Source organism: Olea europaea, chromosome 12, assembly GCF_002742605.1.
Source record: "Olea europaea var. sylvestris chromosome 12, O_europaea_v1, whole genome shotgun sequence".
Taxonomy (NCBI): Eukaryota; Viridiplantae; Streptophyta; class Magnoliopsida; order Lamiales; family Oleaceae; genus Olea; species Olea europaea.
Genome location: NC_036248.1, coordinates 18133242 through 18153823, shown reverse-complemented (window position 1 = coordinate 18153823; position 20582 = coordinate 18133242). Strand labels below are relative to the sequence as shown.

General features: G+C 30.6%; 2 protein-coding genes across 11 annotated transcripts; both read left to right on the top strand.

Annotated features, from left to right (window-relative positions):
* Positions 1-5173: 5173 nt before the first annotated feature.
* Positions 5174-8869, top strand: LOC111405947 (PAN domain-containing protein At5g03700). Of its 7 annotated transcripts, none has more exons than XM_023035079.1 (4): positions 5174-5344; positions 6265-6435; positions 6528-6850; positions 7044-8869. In XM_023035079.1, exons 3-4 carry the CDS (start codon positions 6605-6607, stop codon positions 8028-8030), a joined length of 1233 nt encoding a protein of 410 aa, XP_022890847.1. In that variant the 5' UTR covers positions 5174-5344; positions 6265-6435; positions 6528-6604; the 3' UTR covers positions 8031-8869. The 7 variants fall into 7 exon arrangements, with proteins under 7 accessions (XP_022890847.1, XP_022890845.1, XP_022890846.1 ...); XM_023035077.1 differs by having other exon boundaries at positions 5177-5344; positions 6259-6435; XM_023035078.1 differs by having other exon boundaries at positions 5177-5344; positions 6259-6435; positions 6507-6850.
* Positions 8870-18390: 9521 nt separating this feature from the next.
* Positions 18391-19887, top strand: LOC111405945 (transcription factor bHLH61-like). 4 transcript variants are annotated; one of them, XM_023035069.1, is made up of 4 exons: positions 18391-18510; positions 18842-18970; positions 19201-19368; positions 19686-19887. In XM_023035069.1, the coding sequence occupies exons 1-4, from the start codon at positions 18442-18444 to the stop codon at positions 19770-19772; spliced, it is 453 nt and encodes a 150-aa protein (XP_022890837.1). In that variant the 5' UTR covers positions 18391-18441; the 3' UTR covers positions 19773-19887. The 4 variants fall into 4 exon arrangements, with proteins under 4 accessions (XP_022890837.1, XP_022890838.1, XP_022890839.1 ...); XM_023035070.1 differs by having other exon boundaries at positions 19198-19368; positions 19672-19887; XM_023035071.1 differs by having other exon boundaries at positions 19198-19368; positions 19617-19763.
* The last annotated feature ends 695 nt before the right edge of the window (positions 19888-20582 follow it).

Genomic DNA, 20582 nt, shown 5'->3' with positions numbered 1-20582 from the left:
GTGGAATAAGCCTCACAAACCACTACTATTCACGAAAATATTTTTCAATTTAAAATTATCGTAAGTATAAGGTTCGTTAACAAGTAATAAATTAGATTTGAATCCAAGTATTGTCCCACAAAGATTGATTTAGTTCGATTTTAACTATCGCGACCTTAATCGAAAACAAGAATAATAAGATGTGTTTGTTTGTGACGAATTTATAACTAAAATAATCTACTTATGTAATTATGAATAAATTAACTAAACTAAGTGAAAATTATGCCAAATACAAGTTGATGTGTTCTAATGGATGACAAAAGCACTAGGATCGTGAATCCCCAAGCTATAATTCTTTCGAACCTTAGTTTTATACTTTGACAATACGACTGAACTTTGAAGAATCAATGTTATTATTTCATTCTACAATCTCTCTCGAGTAATGTTAAATCTATTCTCATATATGATCCGACTATATTTCTATGATGGATGTAAATATACAAGAGTATATGAATTTTTATGAACATATAAAAATTCACATAAGACAGAGAGATATATTTTTATCCTATATCGAACCCTATGATGATTTGCACCATGTCGACCCTATATTTCTTTCTTTCGAATGCATAAAATAAGCTACACCAGATTCATACAACTATCGTTCACAATAGTTGTAGAGAAAATATAATCACGCAAACCATTCAAAATCCAAAAATATATTTTCTTTGTCAAATATGGAAACTAAATATTTAAAACTCATATTAATAGGTTCATTATTTTCCTAATCAAAGTAATCTAACCTAACATGTTGTGAAGAGGAAAGCAAAAGATATTAAAGTTGTTCACCACCTGAAAAATTTTGAATTCAATATTGATGTTCTTGAATTTTGATGTATTCTTTGTCTCCTTTTGCAATTTATTCTCTACAGCCCTAACTATGTGCTGAGAGTTAGTGTTTGTAATATTCTCCAAGAAGTCCCAAAAGTCCTAGAATTCGTGAAAAAAAATCAACCCAAGAGGAATTCCTTGTTAGATTAAGATTCTGAACAAAAATCAGTTTTTCGTCGCGATTGGCATGACCAATCGCCCAGTTTGGTTTTCATCGTCGGGCGGTTGCCTAGACTCGCGCTAGTTATATCAACTTTCAAATGATGTATTTGGTCCTCGAATTCAATTCTTGATTCTTTAAAATTTTTTCTCTTGGAATTTCAACCCTTGATTTTTAATTGCGTCCAATTGAACTGTAACGTCTTTAATCTTTATTTTGTGGTCCAAATCAACTATTGAAGTGTTGCAATTTAGCCCTCGTACCTTGGATTTCACCTTTTTTTCTTTTCCAATTGCTTAGAAACAGATCCATCATTGAGATAAATGAAAATTGACCCAAGTTTAGTAGAAGTAAACACTTTCATAAAGTAATATGGTCTGAATAAATGTACAAAATGCACTTATTAACTGCTATTTAAATTTTGTAAAACAATATTAGAATATGATGTAGTGAATTTTAATATTATGATAAAACCAATCAAAATCTTGTTCATTTTTATTTATTTGGATCAATATCTAACTGACTTGAGCATAGCGGTCTAATATTTTTTGCTGAATGCGCATATCAAATAAAATATTTAATTTGAGTTGTCGACAAAAAGTCCAAGAGTTGTTTTATGTGAATGATAAATTTTTTTTTATGTCAGTCCATAAAGTTCATTTTATTTTAAAATGGTCACTTACTTTTCATTTTAATTAGGTTATTTAGTGTGGGACATGGAAGCATCCAGTGTTGACGCCATAATATATTATTGTCTTATAAGTAAGACATTTTAGAAAATTAATGAATTGTTTGAGCTTTAGTTTTCAAAAGAATGAATTTTATAATAGTGATTTTTGAATAGTGCGTGATTAAAAAGTAGAGAAAGGTTTTGAATTTACATGCAAATTATTTTATTAAAAAAATGCATAATTGAAAATGAATTTAAGAAAAAATAAATTTTTGAATAATGGGACTCAAACAGGGCACAATGGATAGATTAAAATTAAAATAATATTTAATGATTAATTTAGACTAAATTGAAGTTCACGCACTTGAATTGATTTTTTTCAAATTTCTTTTTCTCATTTTCGACCAAACAGTCGTTAGAAAAAAATATCTTCACACTTTTCACAATTTTTTTTCCAATATTTAAATCACAAAATTTATCTAAAAATTACTTTTTGATTGCAAGCATGGATTTTTCAATTGAATTGACTACAACTTATTTGCATGAAAATTATTAATTAAATATGCTTGATTGACTTAATTACTTTTCTATAAAGTTGAGTATTTAAGAAGATTGAATTGTCTTAAAAAAATAAAATAAAATTATACCCCTATAAAGAAAACCTTTTTTTCTTTAAGAAAAAATGATTACATGAATAATTTTTTTAAAATATTATTCATCAATAAATAAATAATCCAACTGAAGACCTTGTGAACCACTGCTCGCATAGGAGCTTCCTTCTAAGGCGGAATGCTCTTCTATCGATGTATTTTTACATCTCATAGCTTGAAATTGTTTGTTGATATGGACAAAGTCTTGGAAAACCTCTGAAATTTATGGTACATGCAAGGTATTATAGATGTATAATCATTATGATTCAATCGGTTTATTCTATTCCACTTTGAGGGTTAATATTACCCATGATCGCCCAACTTTATACGTAATGTTACAATGACTACCCAATTTTCATATGACATTTCATTATGGCCATAAGATTTTATATAACGTTTTACCATGATCATCCAACTTTTTTCATCATTTTCATTAATTTTAAAAGGGGTAAAAGGGAAACTTTGCATTGTATATATAAAATAAATTTTTAAAAATAAAAATAAAATAAAAACTTATTTTAAAAAAATATTACTTAAAAAAATTATTTTAAAGAAACGTTACTTAAAAAAAATAAAAAATAAAAACTTATTTATTTTTCCTCTTACCATTTTTTGATCCAATGTGGAGATATGGTATGTTTGTTATGCCTTTCATGACTCGTTTAGGAATAATCAATTAAAAAATAAAAACTTATTTTAAAAAAACGTTACTCAAAAAAATAAAATAAAAAGTTATTTTAAAAAATTCCTTAAAAAAATATAATATAATATAATATAAACTTAAGTTTTAAAAAAATATTTTGAAAGAAAGTTACTTAGAAAAATAAAATAAAATAAAAACTTATTAAAAAATGTTTATAAACTTTAAAAAAAATGTTTTTTTATATATAATACAAAGTTATTGTTTTACTCCTTTAAAATGAGTTAAAATGATGGAAAGTTAGATGGTCATGGTGAAACTTTATATGAAATTAGATGGTCAAGATGAAATGTCATATGAAATTAGCTAGCAATGGTGAAATAAAATTAAATTAGGTGGCTATGGTGATACTAAATATAAAGTTGGGTAACCATGGTGAAACAAAATCAAATTGGGTATGGTACACTAAGAGTGTTCAATTGCCAGTATGAAATATATATAGAAAGAAAATAAATTCTAGGCAATTAAAATACTTAGAACTTATTTGTATGAAAATTGTCAATTAAATGTGTTTGATTGATTAAATTTTCAACTTAAAAAATGTTATACCTGTCCATATTTTATTAGTGGGTAGATAAGAGAGAAAGAGAGTGAATTACACCAAAATAAATAAATAAATAAATAAATAAATATATATATATATATATATATACTCCTCTTTTTTTAAAGGAAAATATGGTCATATAACCAAAAGTACGAAATCGTTTTCCATGAAAAAAATTATCAACTAAGTATCACAAAAGTAGGAATTTAAGTAAAAAAAAATGATATTTTTATAAAAAAATATTGACAATCAGATGCACTCTAAATATAAATTTACACGTCCATAGGTGAATTTAACCCAAAATAAAAACTTGGGTGAAAACTGGAAAAAAAAATGAAATTGAGGAAATTACACGGATATAGGTATTTTAACTTCACTGTGCAAAAATAGGCGTAAAGATTTTTCTAATCAGAATTCGGATATTGTATTAATAATTAAATACTACACACTCTACCTAATTCTAAACTAACCATAAATCAATTTTCTTCTCCCTATTCATCTTTGAGCCGTTTCCACCCTAAATCGACGACTAGCGATCATCGTGCACGGGGATAGGCGCATCATCGGTGACAGGCTCAATCTCTCTCCCATTCTCTCTGTGGCGCGGTGCGATCTGTTTCTGTAGCTCGATCTCTCTCTCTCTCTCACACTCTACCTAATTCTAAACTAACCATAAATCAATTTTCTTCTCCCTATTCATCTTTGAGCCGTTTCCACCCTAAATCGACGACTAGCGATCATCGTGCACGGGGATAGGCGCATCATCGGTGACAGGCTCAATCTCTCTCCCATTCTCTCTGTGGCGCGGTGCGATCTGTTTCTGTAGCTCGATCTCTCTCTCTCTCTCTTCTTTTGTTGTTATATTTTGCATTTGTCTCTCTGTTGGTGCGATCAGGTGGCTACGGTAGTGGTGGTGTAATGTGGTTGTGATGTCTATGGTGTTGTTGGTGGAAATGGGGATGGTGGTGGATCTGGTGGCAATGATGGGGTAGAAGTGGTGGCGGGTTTTGGGTTTTTTGTTAGGTGGTGGTTGTGGTGTGGTAATGTCCGTGTTGTTGGCAACGATGGGTTGACGAGTATTAAGATAGTGGTGGGTTTGAGATTTTTTTCGTTGAGTGGTAGTTGTGGTGTGGTAATGTCTGTGTTGTTGGCAACTACGGGCATGGTGTTGGATTTGGTGGCGACGACAGGGGTGGAGGTGGTGGCGAGTTTGGGGTGTGGTGGAGATGGAGATGAAGGTTCTCTGTTCTCGTTGGTCATTGTGTTTGGATATTGGGTTGTTAGTAGTGGTAGTGGTAGTGCAATGGTGGTGGTGGTGAATAAAATAAATTGTGACTTATAAATTTTTTGATATTTGATCTCGATATAATCTATGATCTAGAAAAATTTTAATTTATGACCTCAAAATAATCTGTGATCAATTTGATAATATGTGACTAGTAAATAATCGTGACTTATAATTATGTAAATGTGATCATTAATTATATAACTATGATCTTATTATATTTAATTAATAAAATTTTTAATTAATTAGTTAATACTTGAAATTTACATTTTTAAACTTGAAACTGAAAATTGAATTGCATCATAATTGTCGCCCCCAAAGAAATTTTCCATGGAAATACAGGCCCGACTTTAACCCATTGCCCCCAGTGGACGACTTTCATTTTCAGTCCAGCACAGACCTTAATCGGCATCTCTTCAGATTTGCGCCATGCGCGATGCTATCATCACTCTGTCGCTGCAGCAAATGGTACGCATTCATTTCATCGGCTGTCTCTTGTGCGCTGGGAGTTTTGAAATTTTGCTTCTATTCTATTTATTTTTTTTGGATTGTAGAATTTTCTCTTCTATTTGTATGTATCAGTATAATTCCTCTATTTTGCCTTTCAATTTTCCGAAAGCGAGGAGAAAATTGCAAATTGATAAATATATTGTGTGCGCGCCGAAGATTCAACAAATCAATATTAACTGCTGCTAATCAAGAGCTTTAGACGTCATTCATACGCGATATAATCGTCATAGAAGTCCATGTGGCATCCATTAGCATTAATTTAGGGATTTAATCATCCTCTTCAGGCCCCTCCCCTGCCCCCCACCCAGAAAAGAAGCACAGTGCTCTCATTTGATCTCCAACCTAAATTAGAGGATTGGGTCCCCCACTATGTGCTTAGCACTCAAATGTTATTGACATTCACACCTAAATCTCAACTTCCCACACTTGTCTTTCTTTCTGAATAATATATTCTCTCTTTAGATCTATTTTATCAAAAAATTTAAAGAGGTTGTGATGACAAGTCGAGATCCGCTATTCAAAATTGGCTGTCCAACTTGCATTCCACCAATGATTCATTGACACGTCATTTTACACCCATTTTAAGCACAAGTGGCAGTCAGATAAAATTTGGACATGTTAATTTGAAATGACGTGTCAGTTAATTATTGGGTGAACAACAAATTGGACAGTAGATCTCAACTCAATGATACACATATTTATTTATCCAAATATTTTTATCAAAGTTCTAGTACTTGTATAATTTCTCATAATAAGTGAATTGATATCATGATTAGCCATCTTATCTTTAAGCCATAAGAGAGGGAACTCTTTATTTATATGTAATCTGTTACATGATAATTTTTAATTTATTGTACTAAACATGTTCCCAGTGACAGACCATTACAACTCCAAAAAATCATGCACATGTTTTGAAAGTTGGGGCACCTTTTCAGGAGTGGGGTGACACTACTAATTAATGCATCCTCATAGCACTCTCGAGAACTTTTTCCTGGAAGACCACCTGAAAACCACAACAAACCTTTGTTAAAAGGCCTGAATCATACTAGGTAAGTATTAGTTGCTGAAATTTAGACTGACATGAATATATATGTTATTGTCTTTCTCATTCAAATTTTAGCTGAGGGGTATGCTATATCAGATGTACACATTGGCTACCAGTTAACTCTTGCCGTTCCTTCTGCATATACGGAGGGCTTATCGGGTAGAGCTTATCTGATGGAAACTGAACAACTTTCGCCCAACTTTAGAACAGCGCTCAGTGTGGAAGCTATCAATGAAAAGTACTGGTGTTCGCTTGACATCTTTCTTGGAGATGTAAGAGTATGGACTTCAGGCCATTTATCCAAATTCTACACAACGGAGAAATGCGTGCTTGAGCTAACATATTATGGAGACTTGAGATTGAAGGACCAGAACGAAAGAATCGGATGGCGAAGTGGAACTTCAGGACAGGGTGTGGAGGTAATATTTGAAGTCTGATTCTAGATAAGACCTTATCTGCATATTTAAGAAGATGGATTATCCCTTGTATTTGATAGGATTAAAGAACAAAAATAAAAAACTTAATGTTTGTTATCCAAAAGCGTGTACCAAACATACTATATCAAGAATTAGTCACTGATATCTGATATAAGATTAAAATATGCGACTGCAGAGACTACAATTACTCAGGACTGGCAACCTGGTTCTAGTTGATTCCCTCAACTTGATTAAGTGGCAAAGTTTCAATTTTCCAACTAATATTATGATGTGGGGGCAGAGTCTAAGTTCCGCAACACGGTTAACTTCTTTCCCAATCAACTCAAGTAATTTATTTTATTCATTTGAAATTCAGTATGACAAGATTGCACTGTATTTGAATTTTGGTAATTGGAAGTATTCTTATTGGGAATTTAGGCCTTCCATTAAGAAAAACATTACATTTGTCCAATTGAGTTCTGAAGGGCTGGGATTATTCACTGGAAAACACCAGAAAATTGATCAGATCACGTCAGAAGGACCTGAACCCCTGAGGTTTTTAGCACTTGGAAATAACACAGGTAATTTGGGACTCTATCATTACTCTGCTGAACAGGGAGAGTTTGAAGAATCCTATGAAGCCCTCAACACTTCATGCGATCTTCCTTTGGCATGTAAGCCCTATGGTATATGTACTTCATCAAACATGTGTTCATGCATTCGAGTAGTAGAAAGTGATGGATTCCAACCGGATTGCAGGGCAAGAAATATTGAGGGGCTATGTGGGAGGAGTCGAGCTGAGATGCTCGAGTTACGGGGTGCTATCACTGTCCTCAAGGGCAATCCAAATGAGGCTAATGTTACCAAAGAAATATGTGCAAATCTGTGCTTGGATGACTGTAGTTGTGTTGCAGCACAATATACAAACTTAGGAGAATGCTTTCTGTATAAATTTATCAGGGGAATCAAGCAAGTTGAAAGAAGAAATGGTCTAATTTTCATGGTTAAGATACCAAAAGGAGAAGATGAGGGCCATGGAAGGCATTCTGGATTGCAGAAATGGGTCATAATTGTGGTAGGAGTGGTTGATGGATTCATTATTTTTCTTGTGTTGGGGGGAGTTGGTTACTATATAATTCGAAAGAAATTAAAGAATTCACCAATTACTGGTCAAGAAACATGACCCCATCTAATTGAGTTTTTCCAGGAACAGATGATGAAGTGGACTGACAAGGATTTTTGTTTATCAAGTGGGTTAGAAAAGGGTAAATTCCCTGATCATCCTCAACCTTTATTTCTTGAAATTTCTACCATCAACCTATGTAGATTTTAGCAGTCATTGTCCCAGATAATAGTTTCAGTCAATAATACTGCCATCAACGTGACTTGAAATGTCAATTTTTCACTTTAGTTCACATAAACATTAAAAAGAAGAAGCAAAACTTAAACTGGCTCATCTTCATCTGGCACAGACATTCCCAGACCACTCTTACAAATCCCCCAAACTCACCTCAAGCCACCACCATTGCCCACATCAGCCCCATCGCTGCTCCACCTAAAAGCATTCTCACAGTCCCCACCGCCACTGCGAGTGTTGTAACAGCAAGTTGTAAGAAATAAGCGTTTTTTCACATTTCGCCTTTTTTGGTGAAAAATGATTTGGAATGCCTTTGAATTCGTGGCAGGAGAGAGTTAATGGAGAAATTAAAATTCACCAAACTATGAAGGTGAATTTTGAAGGGAATATAATGTAAATCTTTTGGCTGTGTGCTTGTTGCAGGATTTTGGAAGGTGTGAGTGCTGAACACTCCAATTTTGAGTGGACTTCCTTCTATGAATCTTTCTGTATATTTCTATACTTTTTAGTGTCTTTGTTTCATTCCATTTTTAATGCTTTGGGATTGTTTTCCCCTGAAAAAAATTCTTGGATTTCATGTAAATACATCAATCTTTCTCTGAAGTCTTGTGTGCAACAATCAATTTGTAATCTTTTTACAGGTGATTTATTTGTTGATTCTTTGATTTTGTCTAAAAAATTGCAACCTTTAATTTGTTTATTTCCTTTTCTAGTATTGATTTATTCGTGGCTCCTAATTTTTATTATTTATTCACCCTCACATTCTAAAATCCGTTCACTTCCATGGAGATTGCGTTGGCCTTTTTGTGAACGAACCTCTTAATAGAAAATTATACTCATTCGGATAAGTTGATTAAGGTAGAGACTACAAGAAGAACTTCGCCTACAATACGATAGGGTTGGCTGGTGCACGACGGCGGAGCCAATTACCACCACTGCATAATGAGGGGAGAAAAACGTTGTACATCAAATTGCGTAAGTCAGCCAAAATGAAAAGCAAGTTCAATGTAGCCTTCAAATCAGATTCATTTTTTTAAATCGTTGGTTTAGGTCAATATGGATCAGTTAAAGTTTTGACTTTGTACTTAATTAAAATGCTTTGAAATGATTTGGTTTATATTTCGATTTTTGTAAACCATTTAAAAATTTTGAAATTAAATTAATTTAAATTTATCCAACTCAGTTAAAAATAAACACATTCTAATTACCAAAACTTGTCCATATTAGACCTAACTCGATTAAACATGATACCTCCAATTAAGCTTAATAAACAATTATGAGTGCAAAACCTTCAAATGGCTGTATAGAACGATTGGTTTGAACCATATTTATAGATTGTCGATTGAATAGACAATGAAATTTAGACTTGAGTAAATATATTCACATCACAATTATTATTTCTTGCACCACCTTTTAATTGTACTTGTGGTTTTTAATCTTTGCTCATTATAGTACATACACCCCTAACAATTTTCACGTCATTTTTATCGTCGGATTTTTCATTAGTTAACACATTTTACATTTATAACAGTTTTATGTTCAAAAGTTCTTTGAAATGACATAAAATAATTTATTTTTCTATCATATTTAAAGAAAAAAGTGAGAAAAAATATATTTTCCCCATTTCAAGGCGTGAAAACAAAATATTTTGATATAAATCATCATCAATGATGAGACATACTAGTTAATAGATGTTGAATTTAAAAATTTGAAATAAAAAACTTAAGATAATAATTGCTACAATGAATAAAGTTTGAGGAGTTTAACTGCAATTAAATGTGATCTATCAAATAAAAATTGTGATGAACCACCCTTTAGATTTTAATTCAAACTTACAGTATTTTATTTTCCTTCTAATAATTTTGTCAAATTTCGGCTTGTCAGTTCACCCAAATGTTTTATTTTTTGATAATTATTTGCTATATTTTGTCATAGTTGCGTTGTTTTGTTCTCATATGTGTCGTGTTCCCTTAAAATTTTAACTGAACATTCTTATTATTTTTGTTTATTTGTTTCTCAATTTCCTGGTCTGTCACTCAATTTATTATTTATTTTTTAACTTAATTTGTAGATTTTACTGTTAATTACTAGAACAATTTGATGGATTATTTAAGTGATTGTTATGAAGTTTTGATCGATTAGCATTTCGACATATTATTTTGGTGAAAATTGAATACAAATGAGTGCAAAATTATCACCAAAGACGAGTTAATTATTTAAAAATCTATAGTTGATTCTGAGCGTGCGTTCTCTACCATTGGTAAGATTTTTGATTCTTTTAGAAGTTCGCCGAACGTAAAAATAGTTGAGATATATTAAGAATCGGTTGCATGGTAACAAAGAACATTATATTGATTCATCAATATTTGGATAAGGTAGCGGTATTGAAAGATTTAGAGAAATATGTAGAAGGTCTTTTTATTTATTATCTTTTATTAATTACTTTATATCATTTTAATTATAATTAATGAACACATTTGCTATATTTTTATCTTTATGCTGAGAATAAATAATGTGTTACGATTGAGATGTTGCAGCAATTAGTATCATATGAAAAGTTAGAACTAAAGTGTTTATATCATATTGTTCCACTATAAGAATAAGAGTCGTAAAATTTTGATTTGTAATATTTGTAATGATGCTAACATTTGATGTTTGAACGTGAGGTTTTATATTAATATTAATAATTTAATTTATTCGATTTATATTATTTTTTAATTATTAAATGGTGATTTTAAATCAAATCGAGAAAAGTAATTTGATTTGACTTTGTTTAGAAAGTGAAGTTGTTCAGTTTGATTTGATATCAAATCTTTTTAAGTGGTTCGATTTGAAAATTTGCCCAAATAGATCAAACAGAATCGTGTTCATTCCTAATTTTTAGGGAGAAATGGATAACTCTGTGTTGGTTGAAATATTTTAGCTCTACTCTATTGGTGGAAGAAAATGAGTTGCCATTCCATGATTTTTAGAGTGAGTCCATAACATAAACTTTTTTCATATGATAATGATTACTGTATAGAATTTTGAATTTAATGAGTTTCATATCTATTAACACTATTAACATCGAATCTTATAATTCACCCAAAAAAAAAAAAAAGAAGGAAGAATCACATTCTGATTTTAAGTGGTTCGTACTTGACTAAAATATCCTTGATTTTAGTTGGGTCACATTTTAAGGAAATGATTAAGTGGATACGGGCTTTCTTAAATGGATCAAACATAAAAAGCAGGTCAATAAAGGTGGATACGGTATGCGGGTCCACAATATGGATCGAGTCAGGGTCGTCATCATTGAAATGTTGGAGAACCAATCGAAAATGCCAATTAATTATTTGAAATGACTTCAAATGAACATCTCTGGTCTCTGTCTAATTATGCATCCTTGTCTTCACTAAATCTTATTTCCTCCAACGTTTAATACTTTTTTGATTAACTAAACTATTTTTTCTAGAAGATCGCGCCACCATTTTTTTAATTTTTTTTGGGCATATTTAGAAAAATTCTTTGTATCTAGATGAATACTCTTGCTTGTCATAAATAAATCGGATTTATGAAAGAAGAATTTCAAAAATTTCTGTAAGATGTAAAACTTGATCAGTCTAGTCTAGGTCCAACTCCTTAAAAATCCGATGTTTTATATGGGAAATGCTCGTCCCTTCACTAGGATGTGTCTTGCTAAGCACTAGAGGTCACGTCAGGACGCCTTTGAATTATCCCATGTTCTCAGGTGACGATGTATAGCAGTAACAAAAGAATATATGGTTTGTTAATTCGAAATACCCTAGAAAATATTTTAAATAATTTCTTATCGAGACAAACTCTCAACATATCTCTCCATGGTGGTGGGCATACGTATTTTGTAAGGTCTCTCTCATGGCAAAAATTAGAATAACCTAATTGTCTTAGAAAGAATAAACCTCGTACCCCAAAATTAAAGATCTTGGATATTCTTTTAGCATGAAGGCCTCATGAAGAAGGAGGATTCTGAAAATATCTTTTGACAATAAATTCTTCTCTCTTTTCTTTTCACTCTTAAAAGATTTATCTTTTATAAAATTTATGAAAACTAAAATTTTTAGCTCTTGAAAATATTTCTTGTTCAATACAATAAATTCCAAATATTTAATGAATATAAAATATAATTCTCATAAAAGAAAAAGACTAGACACCATAAGTTTGTAGCTAGAATGTTGTCAAAATGACATATCTCTTCACATTCCTACTTTGTAGGGGTGGAAGTAACATCAATTGAAAAAAAGTTATTTAAGCCAAAAATCTCTTAAAATTCTTCGGGATTATAATTGAATTTGTTGAGTTTGGTAGCTTTCATATGTGGAACTTAGCTATCTATCCAACTTGTGAATGAAGGACACGTCATGAATTGGAATATTTACCACATTATTTTGCACCAAAATTTTCTTATTTTCTAAAGCATTTATGAATATGATAAATTTGTAAGTAGATATATTAGCCCGTGACTTGATGTCAAATCTTACATCAAAATAGTGTGGCTATCTTCCATTTGTTCTTTTATCTTTCCTTTGGTTTTCTTCTTTGGTCAAAATTTCATTTGTCTAGGTCATACAGCTTACGGCATGTTTGGCCATTAGACAATGAATAATTTAGTGTTTGGTGCAATTCATACTTGGATTATATTAATGTCAAGTGTTTGTCCCTCCATTAACCAACCTTTCAAAATTAATAAGCTGTCCAAAGTCGGTTTGGAACGTATTATTTATTCATCATTTCTGAATTATGAAAATATTAGTAAAATTGAAATAAATAAAAATGCATGAATTTACTTATAACTAAATAACATACTACTAAGTAAAAATAGCTTATAAGCAAAACAAGTGAAAATCATTTTTAAGTAAAAAACTTATAAACAAAAAATTATTCATAATTAAAATTGCATATAGTTAAGTAAAATTTCATTTGTAAGTAAGAAATTTGCGTATGAAAAAAAATTACTTATGAGTAAAAATTACTTGAAAATCACTTATAAATTTGGTTATCTCAAACGAGTTATTATCTTGTGAAGTATATTAAGGGAAAAATCTTATTGCTTCATTGTGAAACAATAACCAACATTTAAGACTTTGAACTTCTACTCTTACTTAACAACCTTGACCATGGTATCTATATGGTAAAAACGTTTATGTGAAATAAAATAAAAGAAAAAATTAAATACATAAAGGATTAGGTTATCCAGACATATTTAGAGCTTATAAAGGGACTTAAATCATCTACAATTTAAATGTTTTAGAAATTTGGGCAATCAAATTTTAATGATTCGTTGCTAAGGGTTGTTCACGCATCGATTAAATACTCGCAATATAAACCAATATATAAGGATTTGTTAACAATGTTGATATTTTAATATGAAATTTCAAGTCTTAGTACGATATTAGAATTCATTGTTAAGCTTCAATAAATAATTCGATTCGATCAATATTCAAAAGAGCACAGATTAATATGTTCAAATAAGCAACCATCTTGTGGAGGAAGCGAGTAACCATCTTGTGCTAGATATGTTAAGAGATAAATTTCAGATTAGTTGGATGCCAAGATGTAGATCAATATATAAGGATTTTGACTGTTTAACTTAATAAAGTTGACATGTTAAGATGAAATTTCAAAACTTAATATGATATTAGATTATATTGAGTTCAAACAATTGGTTCAATCTCTTTAAGACTCCAATGAGTAGATGAGTTTTAAGATCGATATACTAAAATGAGCCATCATCTTATAGGACATATTAAGAAGTAAATTTCATATCGGTTAAATATTGGATTACAATCCAATATATAAAGGTTTGTACTACTCCTATAAATAACATCGACTTTTTAAGATAGAAGTCCAATTTTATTAGCTACAAGGACACAATAGTTTATGTATTTGAAAATTTTTGCAACTCAATTAGATAATCAGAGCCCTTTTATAGAAGTATATTTCTTGGACCATAATATTCTCATATAGACAGATGAAAAAATGTTATATGCACATGTAAATATACAGGGGGATGGATAAGGAAACCTTTATAATGAGTACATAAAAAATGGTGTATATATAACATGTAGCTAGATCCAAGTACATGAACAAACTAAGCATTTTGATTTTTGATTTCAAGAATTTAAAGTTAGCTACATAGTGTTTTTTTTTTCTAATACTCTGACGGTTTGTTATTTAGGGGGTGTTTGAGCCACATTATTTTGGTAATAATGCATTCTTGAATAGTGTATTGATGTAAAATGTGTGGTTAAAAAATAAGGAAAAGTTTTTGATCAGCGTGTATTATTATTTTATTGAAGAATGTGTGGTTGAAATGATGTCAAATCCCTATTTAAAAATATTTTTTTTTGAAATAATGTGACTCAAACGCCCCCTAAATCTATTAGAAGATATAAATCCACCAGCTTTTCAGCAACTACAAGTTGGGGTCATTTTATATTTAATCTATTTCTTCCCATTTCAATTTGTTCAATCAAGGTATCATTACACCAATTTCAGAATGTCTACACAAAATATATACTGACCATTTAAGATATTGTTTACATATAAAATATTATGACTAAAAATGTATAGGCATTTCTAGATCTTATATAAATTATTGAGAAATAATTCCTTACAGTGAATTTCCCGTACTCAAAATAATATATGTATATGTACCAAATCATCTCAAGTGAAAAAGAAAGAGGACTTATTGTGCAACATTACTATGATAGCTCTTTTTTAATCTGAAACAGAATAAACTTGATTGAGTTTTGAACCATCACATCCAATCCACTGTATTGTTTCATCATTTAAGGGGCACATAAAATGTAAGCAATCAGTTATTTTCCTATAACACACTCATAAAATTGGACCACACAATGATATAGATTTATATAACAATGTCATAACTACAAGTTTAGTACATAACTCTTGCTTCTTTAGGGTTTTCATGTAAAATCTTAACACATTATTTAATAAGGAAAAAGAAGATACAAAAGAATCCGAAAGGGACGAATAGCTTGATCTCCAACACGAAATAAAAATATACTAACGAAACAACTAATCGATCGATCGACATACAAATTACACCGTTAGTAAATCGAAATTAGCAATTTAAACAACTGAAAAAGATTAGTCCTTTGATCAGTTTAATTCATCAAACCTTTTGGCAAAAAAGAGGTGAAAAATTACAAAGCTTTCATGACCTACAGTCCCTATGAAGTGCAAAATGGAATTAGGGCAAGAGACAAGCTTAGGACATGCAGGATATGTGTTTTTTGGTGGATTGTTGTGATGATTAATGCACACATGTGAGTAGGTGGGTTCGTTCTGCTTTGTCTTTGTGGAAAGGTGACAATATGAATTATTATCAATTAAAATAGAAATGAACAAAACTTTTCACCTATATAGATTCGTTGTGAATTTTTTCAATAGTACGGTGAGACAGATAAAAATTAGTTTACCTAATGCAGTTGTAGTTCAAACAAAATAATATCGGTGTGACTTTGAGTAAATAAAACAGTAATGAAAATGTTTTACATGGAACAACTTAGTTAAGAGATTACGGCATCCAGGGGCGGGTCCAAACTGTTTGAACTGTGGGGGTCAAAAATGAATTTTTTTTTGAAGAACGTATCATTAACGAAAGTAAGACTATATGTTACTACAATAGGATTTGGGTTTGGGCTTTTTGTGCATTGGGCTAAGAAAATTAATTGGGTTGGCTCACTAATTTGATAAAAAAAAAATTACATTTTAAGAAAGGAAAAAAAAAATTCAAAAAATTGTGAGGTCATTTGACCCCACATGACCCCATGTGGGTCCGCCAGTGACGGCATCACGTTTGTCATGTCAAATCTCTTAAGAATAAAATCTCATATCGAATAAAGATGAAAACATAGATAAATTTATAAGAGTTTGTGTCACTCCTCTTAATTATATTGACATTTTAAGATTGAACTCCAAATTTAATATGATATCAAAGTTCATTAATATCAAACCAACAATTCGATTCAATTAAGATTAAAAAAAATGAGTACATAAATTTTAAGATTGATTTGCTCAAACGAGCCATCATCTTATAGGCCATGTTAATGAATAAAATTCAACATTGAATAAAGATGAAAATGTAGACCAATTTATAAGAATTTTGGACTATTTCTCTTAAGAGTTGTGTCCCCATAGGAGTGTTCACGCCTCTTACATAGAGTGGGACTCGCGCGAGGTGAGCCCCATCCCATGGGGGGTGTAGACACCCCTATACATATTTTATGTACATCATGATTTATCATTCTCTTAATTAGGTTGACCTTTGAGATGAAATGCCAAATCTTAATAATATCATGTCTTTTATTGAAGACCACTCTCTAATAATTTAAAATTTTAGATGAAAAAGTTTACATTATATCACAATATGCAAGAAACTTGTAATCAAGTGGCGTGTCAGACTTTTGGTCCCACCTTTATATATATGAGGAAGCGTGTTGGAAACTAACTTTGATAAATAAATGTACCATTGATTCTCTGATAAGATAATTAATATAAGGAGTCGACTTCGATTGCTGATCATTGAAGTTGCAATACAAGATTATTTCAATCGATATAAAGTTATTACAAATAATCATAGTTTGTTGTTATTTTTGGTCTGACCGATTCACCGATGAGGGAAGAGTTTGAAAGAGCTTATGATTGAATATCAATAATTGTTTCTGGACTCAAAGAAATACATAATTTTCTTATATTTAAATATATAGATTTTTTTGATGTGAAGTTTTCATTTATTAAACAGCTCATGCGCTTGATCTTAGTTGTGCATTGGCACTTTCTTGTCTTGTAATTTTTAGGTGTATTACTTGAGCAGGCATCCCCTAAATTTTTTATTATTTTAACATTAATATTAATTTATTAAAATTGCAATACAGTTGTCATTGATAATAACATTATTGTCTGATATAAATAGTTAGGGAATATTTTTCATTCCTTTTCTCAGATTATGTGCAATGAATTTGTTCCTTATTTGAACTCAGACTATTCAATTTTTTTTTTTTTTTGCATTACAGTATTTGGACATAGCATATTACCTAATTTCTAGATAATATTACTAAAGGAATTCATATAATTTCAAGAAAATAGTATAGTACAGTTCCGCATGTTCTACTATCGCATTAACATTCTCATAGTTAGCAGATGTAAGTAATTAAAAAATAATAATAAAATTTTGCTTGTCATACTATCTATTTTTGTCCGAACTTCAATTTCTTTGTATAATGATTAATAAATGGCCCAGCTTTAATCATTTTCTAAACAACTTTAGAATTGTTTGAAGTGTTTGCGTTTCACACGTTTAATTAAATAACGCCTTGAGCATTTACCATTTCATTGTTAACATGATAAGAGTGTGCACTCACGTGCGCAGAATTTTACAAATTTTGACTGCGTGTCACCATGAATAAATATAAATTATATTATATTATATTATATTGTTTTATATATACAAAAAGTTCCAACATCATATCAAATCAAGTTTTTGTCTTAGTGGGATATCAATTCGAATTAAACTAGTTGTACACATATTCTGCACAACTAGTTCTTGGGACGATAACTTATGATGCTCTCGAGTGGATCAACCTTGTTTAGAAGAACTTAAACTTTTGATTATTATTTTCGTGTTTAAGTAATGAATTATAAAGAGGAAAACTAATAATAGGTATGGTTCAACAATTTTAGTAATTTATTAATTAGAAAGAAGAAAACGGCAATAACATTTCAAGATTATTCAAGAACTTTGTGAAAATTTTTAGGAATTCAAAAACATGCTTGCTAGATACCCTTCACCAAATGCCAAATTTCTATATGGTTTAAAGCCTTAAATTAGTAAAATAATATATGGGTCATATTTGATTTTGTTAAAAACAAGATTTTTAGTAGGTTTTAAATAAAAGTTGATGGAATTTGTGGTTGAAAAGTTGATAAAAATTGTAAGTTCTATTAAATTTGTGGTTAAAAATGAGTTTGATAAAAAAATAAATTTTGAAAAATGAGGTCAAACAAGGCATAATCTCCTGTGAAGCTTGTGGTGTAGTACATAACTCATGCAGGAAACAAACAAAGAAATCATACGTCGTTGGGCTCGTCTTCCTTTATAAAAAGCCTCCAAGTACTGCTCTATCTGTTTCTCTGAGAGTTTTTGTGTGTGTGTGTTTGCGAGAGAGAGAGAGAGAGAGAGAGAGAGAGAAGCATGAATTCCAGGAAGCAAAAGAGAGCAGCTCTGTATCAACAACTTCGTTCTGCCACTAATTCCACTTCTGTAAGCACTTTTAGGAAAAACATTAAGATTTACTGTGAGGGTCTTTCTTATGTATGATTTATTTTCTATCGTTGAAGATAGGAGATTTTTCATTTTGCTAGTTTCAATCCATTTCACATTAAAGTGTCTAGATTTATTGAATTCTACGTATTATTGAATTTTGAAAATAAAGTGATTGAACATTTTTAATTTTCCGTCTTCCAATCCTCTTGTTGTTCTACTTCTCTTTCAATTATAATTCTAAATTTTTAGATATGATCATAGCTATAGACACTACAGAACCCCATTTTCTTTCCCCTTAATTTTTTTACTGTAACTTCATAATTTGCAGGTGACTACAACGTCAATAGTCGTGGATGCGACAAGATATATAGAGGAGCTGAAGGAAAAAGTACAAAAACTAAATCAAGATATTGCAACTCTACAAAATTCAGATGAACAAAGCTCGTCATTACCAATGGTATAATTAATTAAAAACTCATTCGGCACGTTTTATACGATGGAGTCCGCCTCAAAACATTATAAAGGAAGAAAGCGAAACTATATTTTTCGTCTATTAAAGCGTCCAATCCTTTCTATGCATAAAACTTTTCAAGGCAGCTTTGACTTTAGGCTGTTTATATGATGATAATTTTCTGTTTAATTAGTCATCAACTGGTCTTAAATTTTTGTCTTAATAAACTTCAGCAGGTTACAGTGGAAACCCTAGAAAAGGGTTTCCTAATTAATGTATATTCAGAAAAGAATTGCCCTGGTTTGCTTGTCTCCATACTGGAAGCATTTGAGAGGCTAGGCCTTGAAGTACTCGATGCTAGGGTTTCATGTTCTAATAATTATCGTCTCGAAGCCGTTAGTGAGGTAATGAATTATTTACAATCTTACAGAAACTTGCGTTAAAAGCATTATAACTTGTACAGTTGTACATCAATCTCAAATATTTGTTATGCATTTGAATTACTCCATATGCCACAATCAAGAATCAACCTCATAATTTGGAGTCACTTATTGTCAAAACACTTGATTTAGTATGAAATTAACCCCGAATTCGAAATTTTATGCTGTTTCTATGTATTCTAATAATTCTGGTGATCTAATAATACCTGCAGACAAGCAAATAGTTTCTTCAGAATTAGTATTTTAAGCTAATGAAAGTGTAAGAAGAATTTTCGTTGCAGAATGAAGGACAAGCTGAGAGCATAGATGCCCGGGTGGTTAAACAAGCAGTAGTGCAAGCTATCAGGAATTGGAGTGAAAGTAGTTAGCAAAATTAATTTGTTGGCTCGTCGTTCTCATTTCATCTTTTCCTTCTACCAACGTTATGCAGCTTGTTTAGTTTGAAAACTTTTTATCTAATAAAGTATAACTGCTTATACTTGACTGAGTTGTTTTAGAAAATTATATATTTTATGTTAGTTTATCAGAAGGACGAATTTGGTAGTTGTCACATGTTATACATAGACCTCATAATGCTCTTGTTAATGACAGTAATATGTATATATTTCTAGAATGAATAATATGCTTAACTTATTTGATCACGTATATATTTGAAGTGTGTATAAGTTTCAGATTCTTAAAAAACCAGTTTTCTAGTTCATATTTTGCGTTTGTTTTAAGAGGTATTTTTTTTCAAGTAAAAAATATTATTTTATAGAATGTGATTGAAATGATTCCCAGAAAAGAAAAAAAAAAAAAAATTTCTCCCAACAAATAATTTTTTATAGAATATGATTAAAAATTATTTAAAAAAAAAAAAAAAAAAAATCTTAGTTCAAACTCTTACAAGCCCCTTAGATAGATGGATCTATTGAGGACCAAAACGAAATCCTCTTTGCTGTTTACTGACCAACTGGGATCAGTCCATTAATATTGGGCCAGTTCACTATTTCAATTAGAAAAAGAGAAAATTAAGCAAATCCCCACATTTTAACTATACTTTTCAAATATCAAATCTTAAACTTTTTTTTTTCATAAATCAGGTGTTAATTAATATTTTAATAATATTAAATATATGAATAATTTTATTTTAATAAAAATGAAATAATGATAATTCCAATTTCTCTATTAATTTCTGA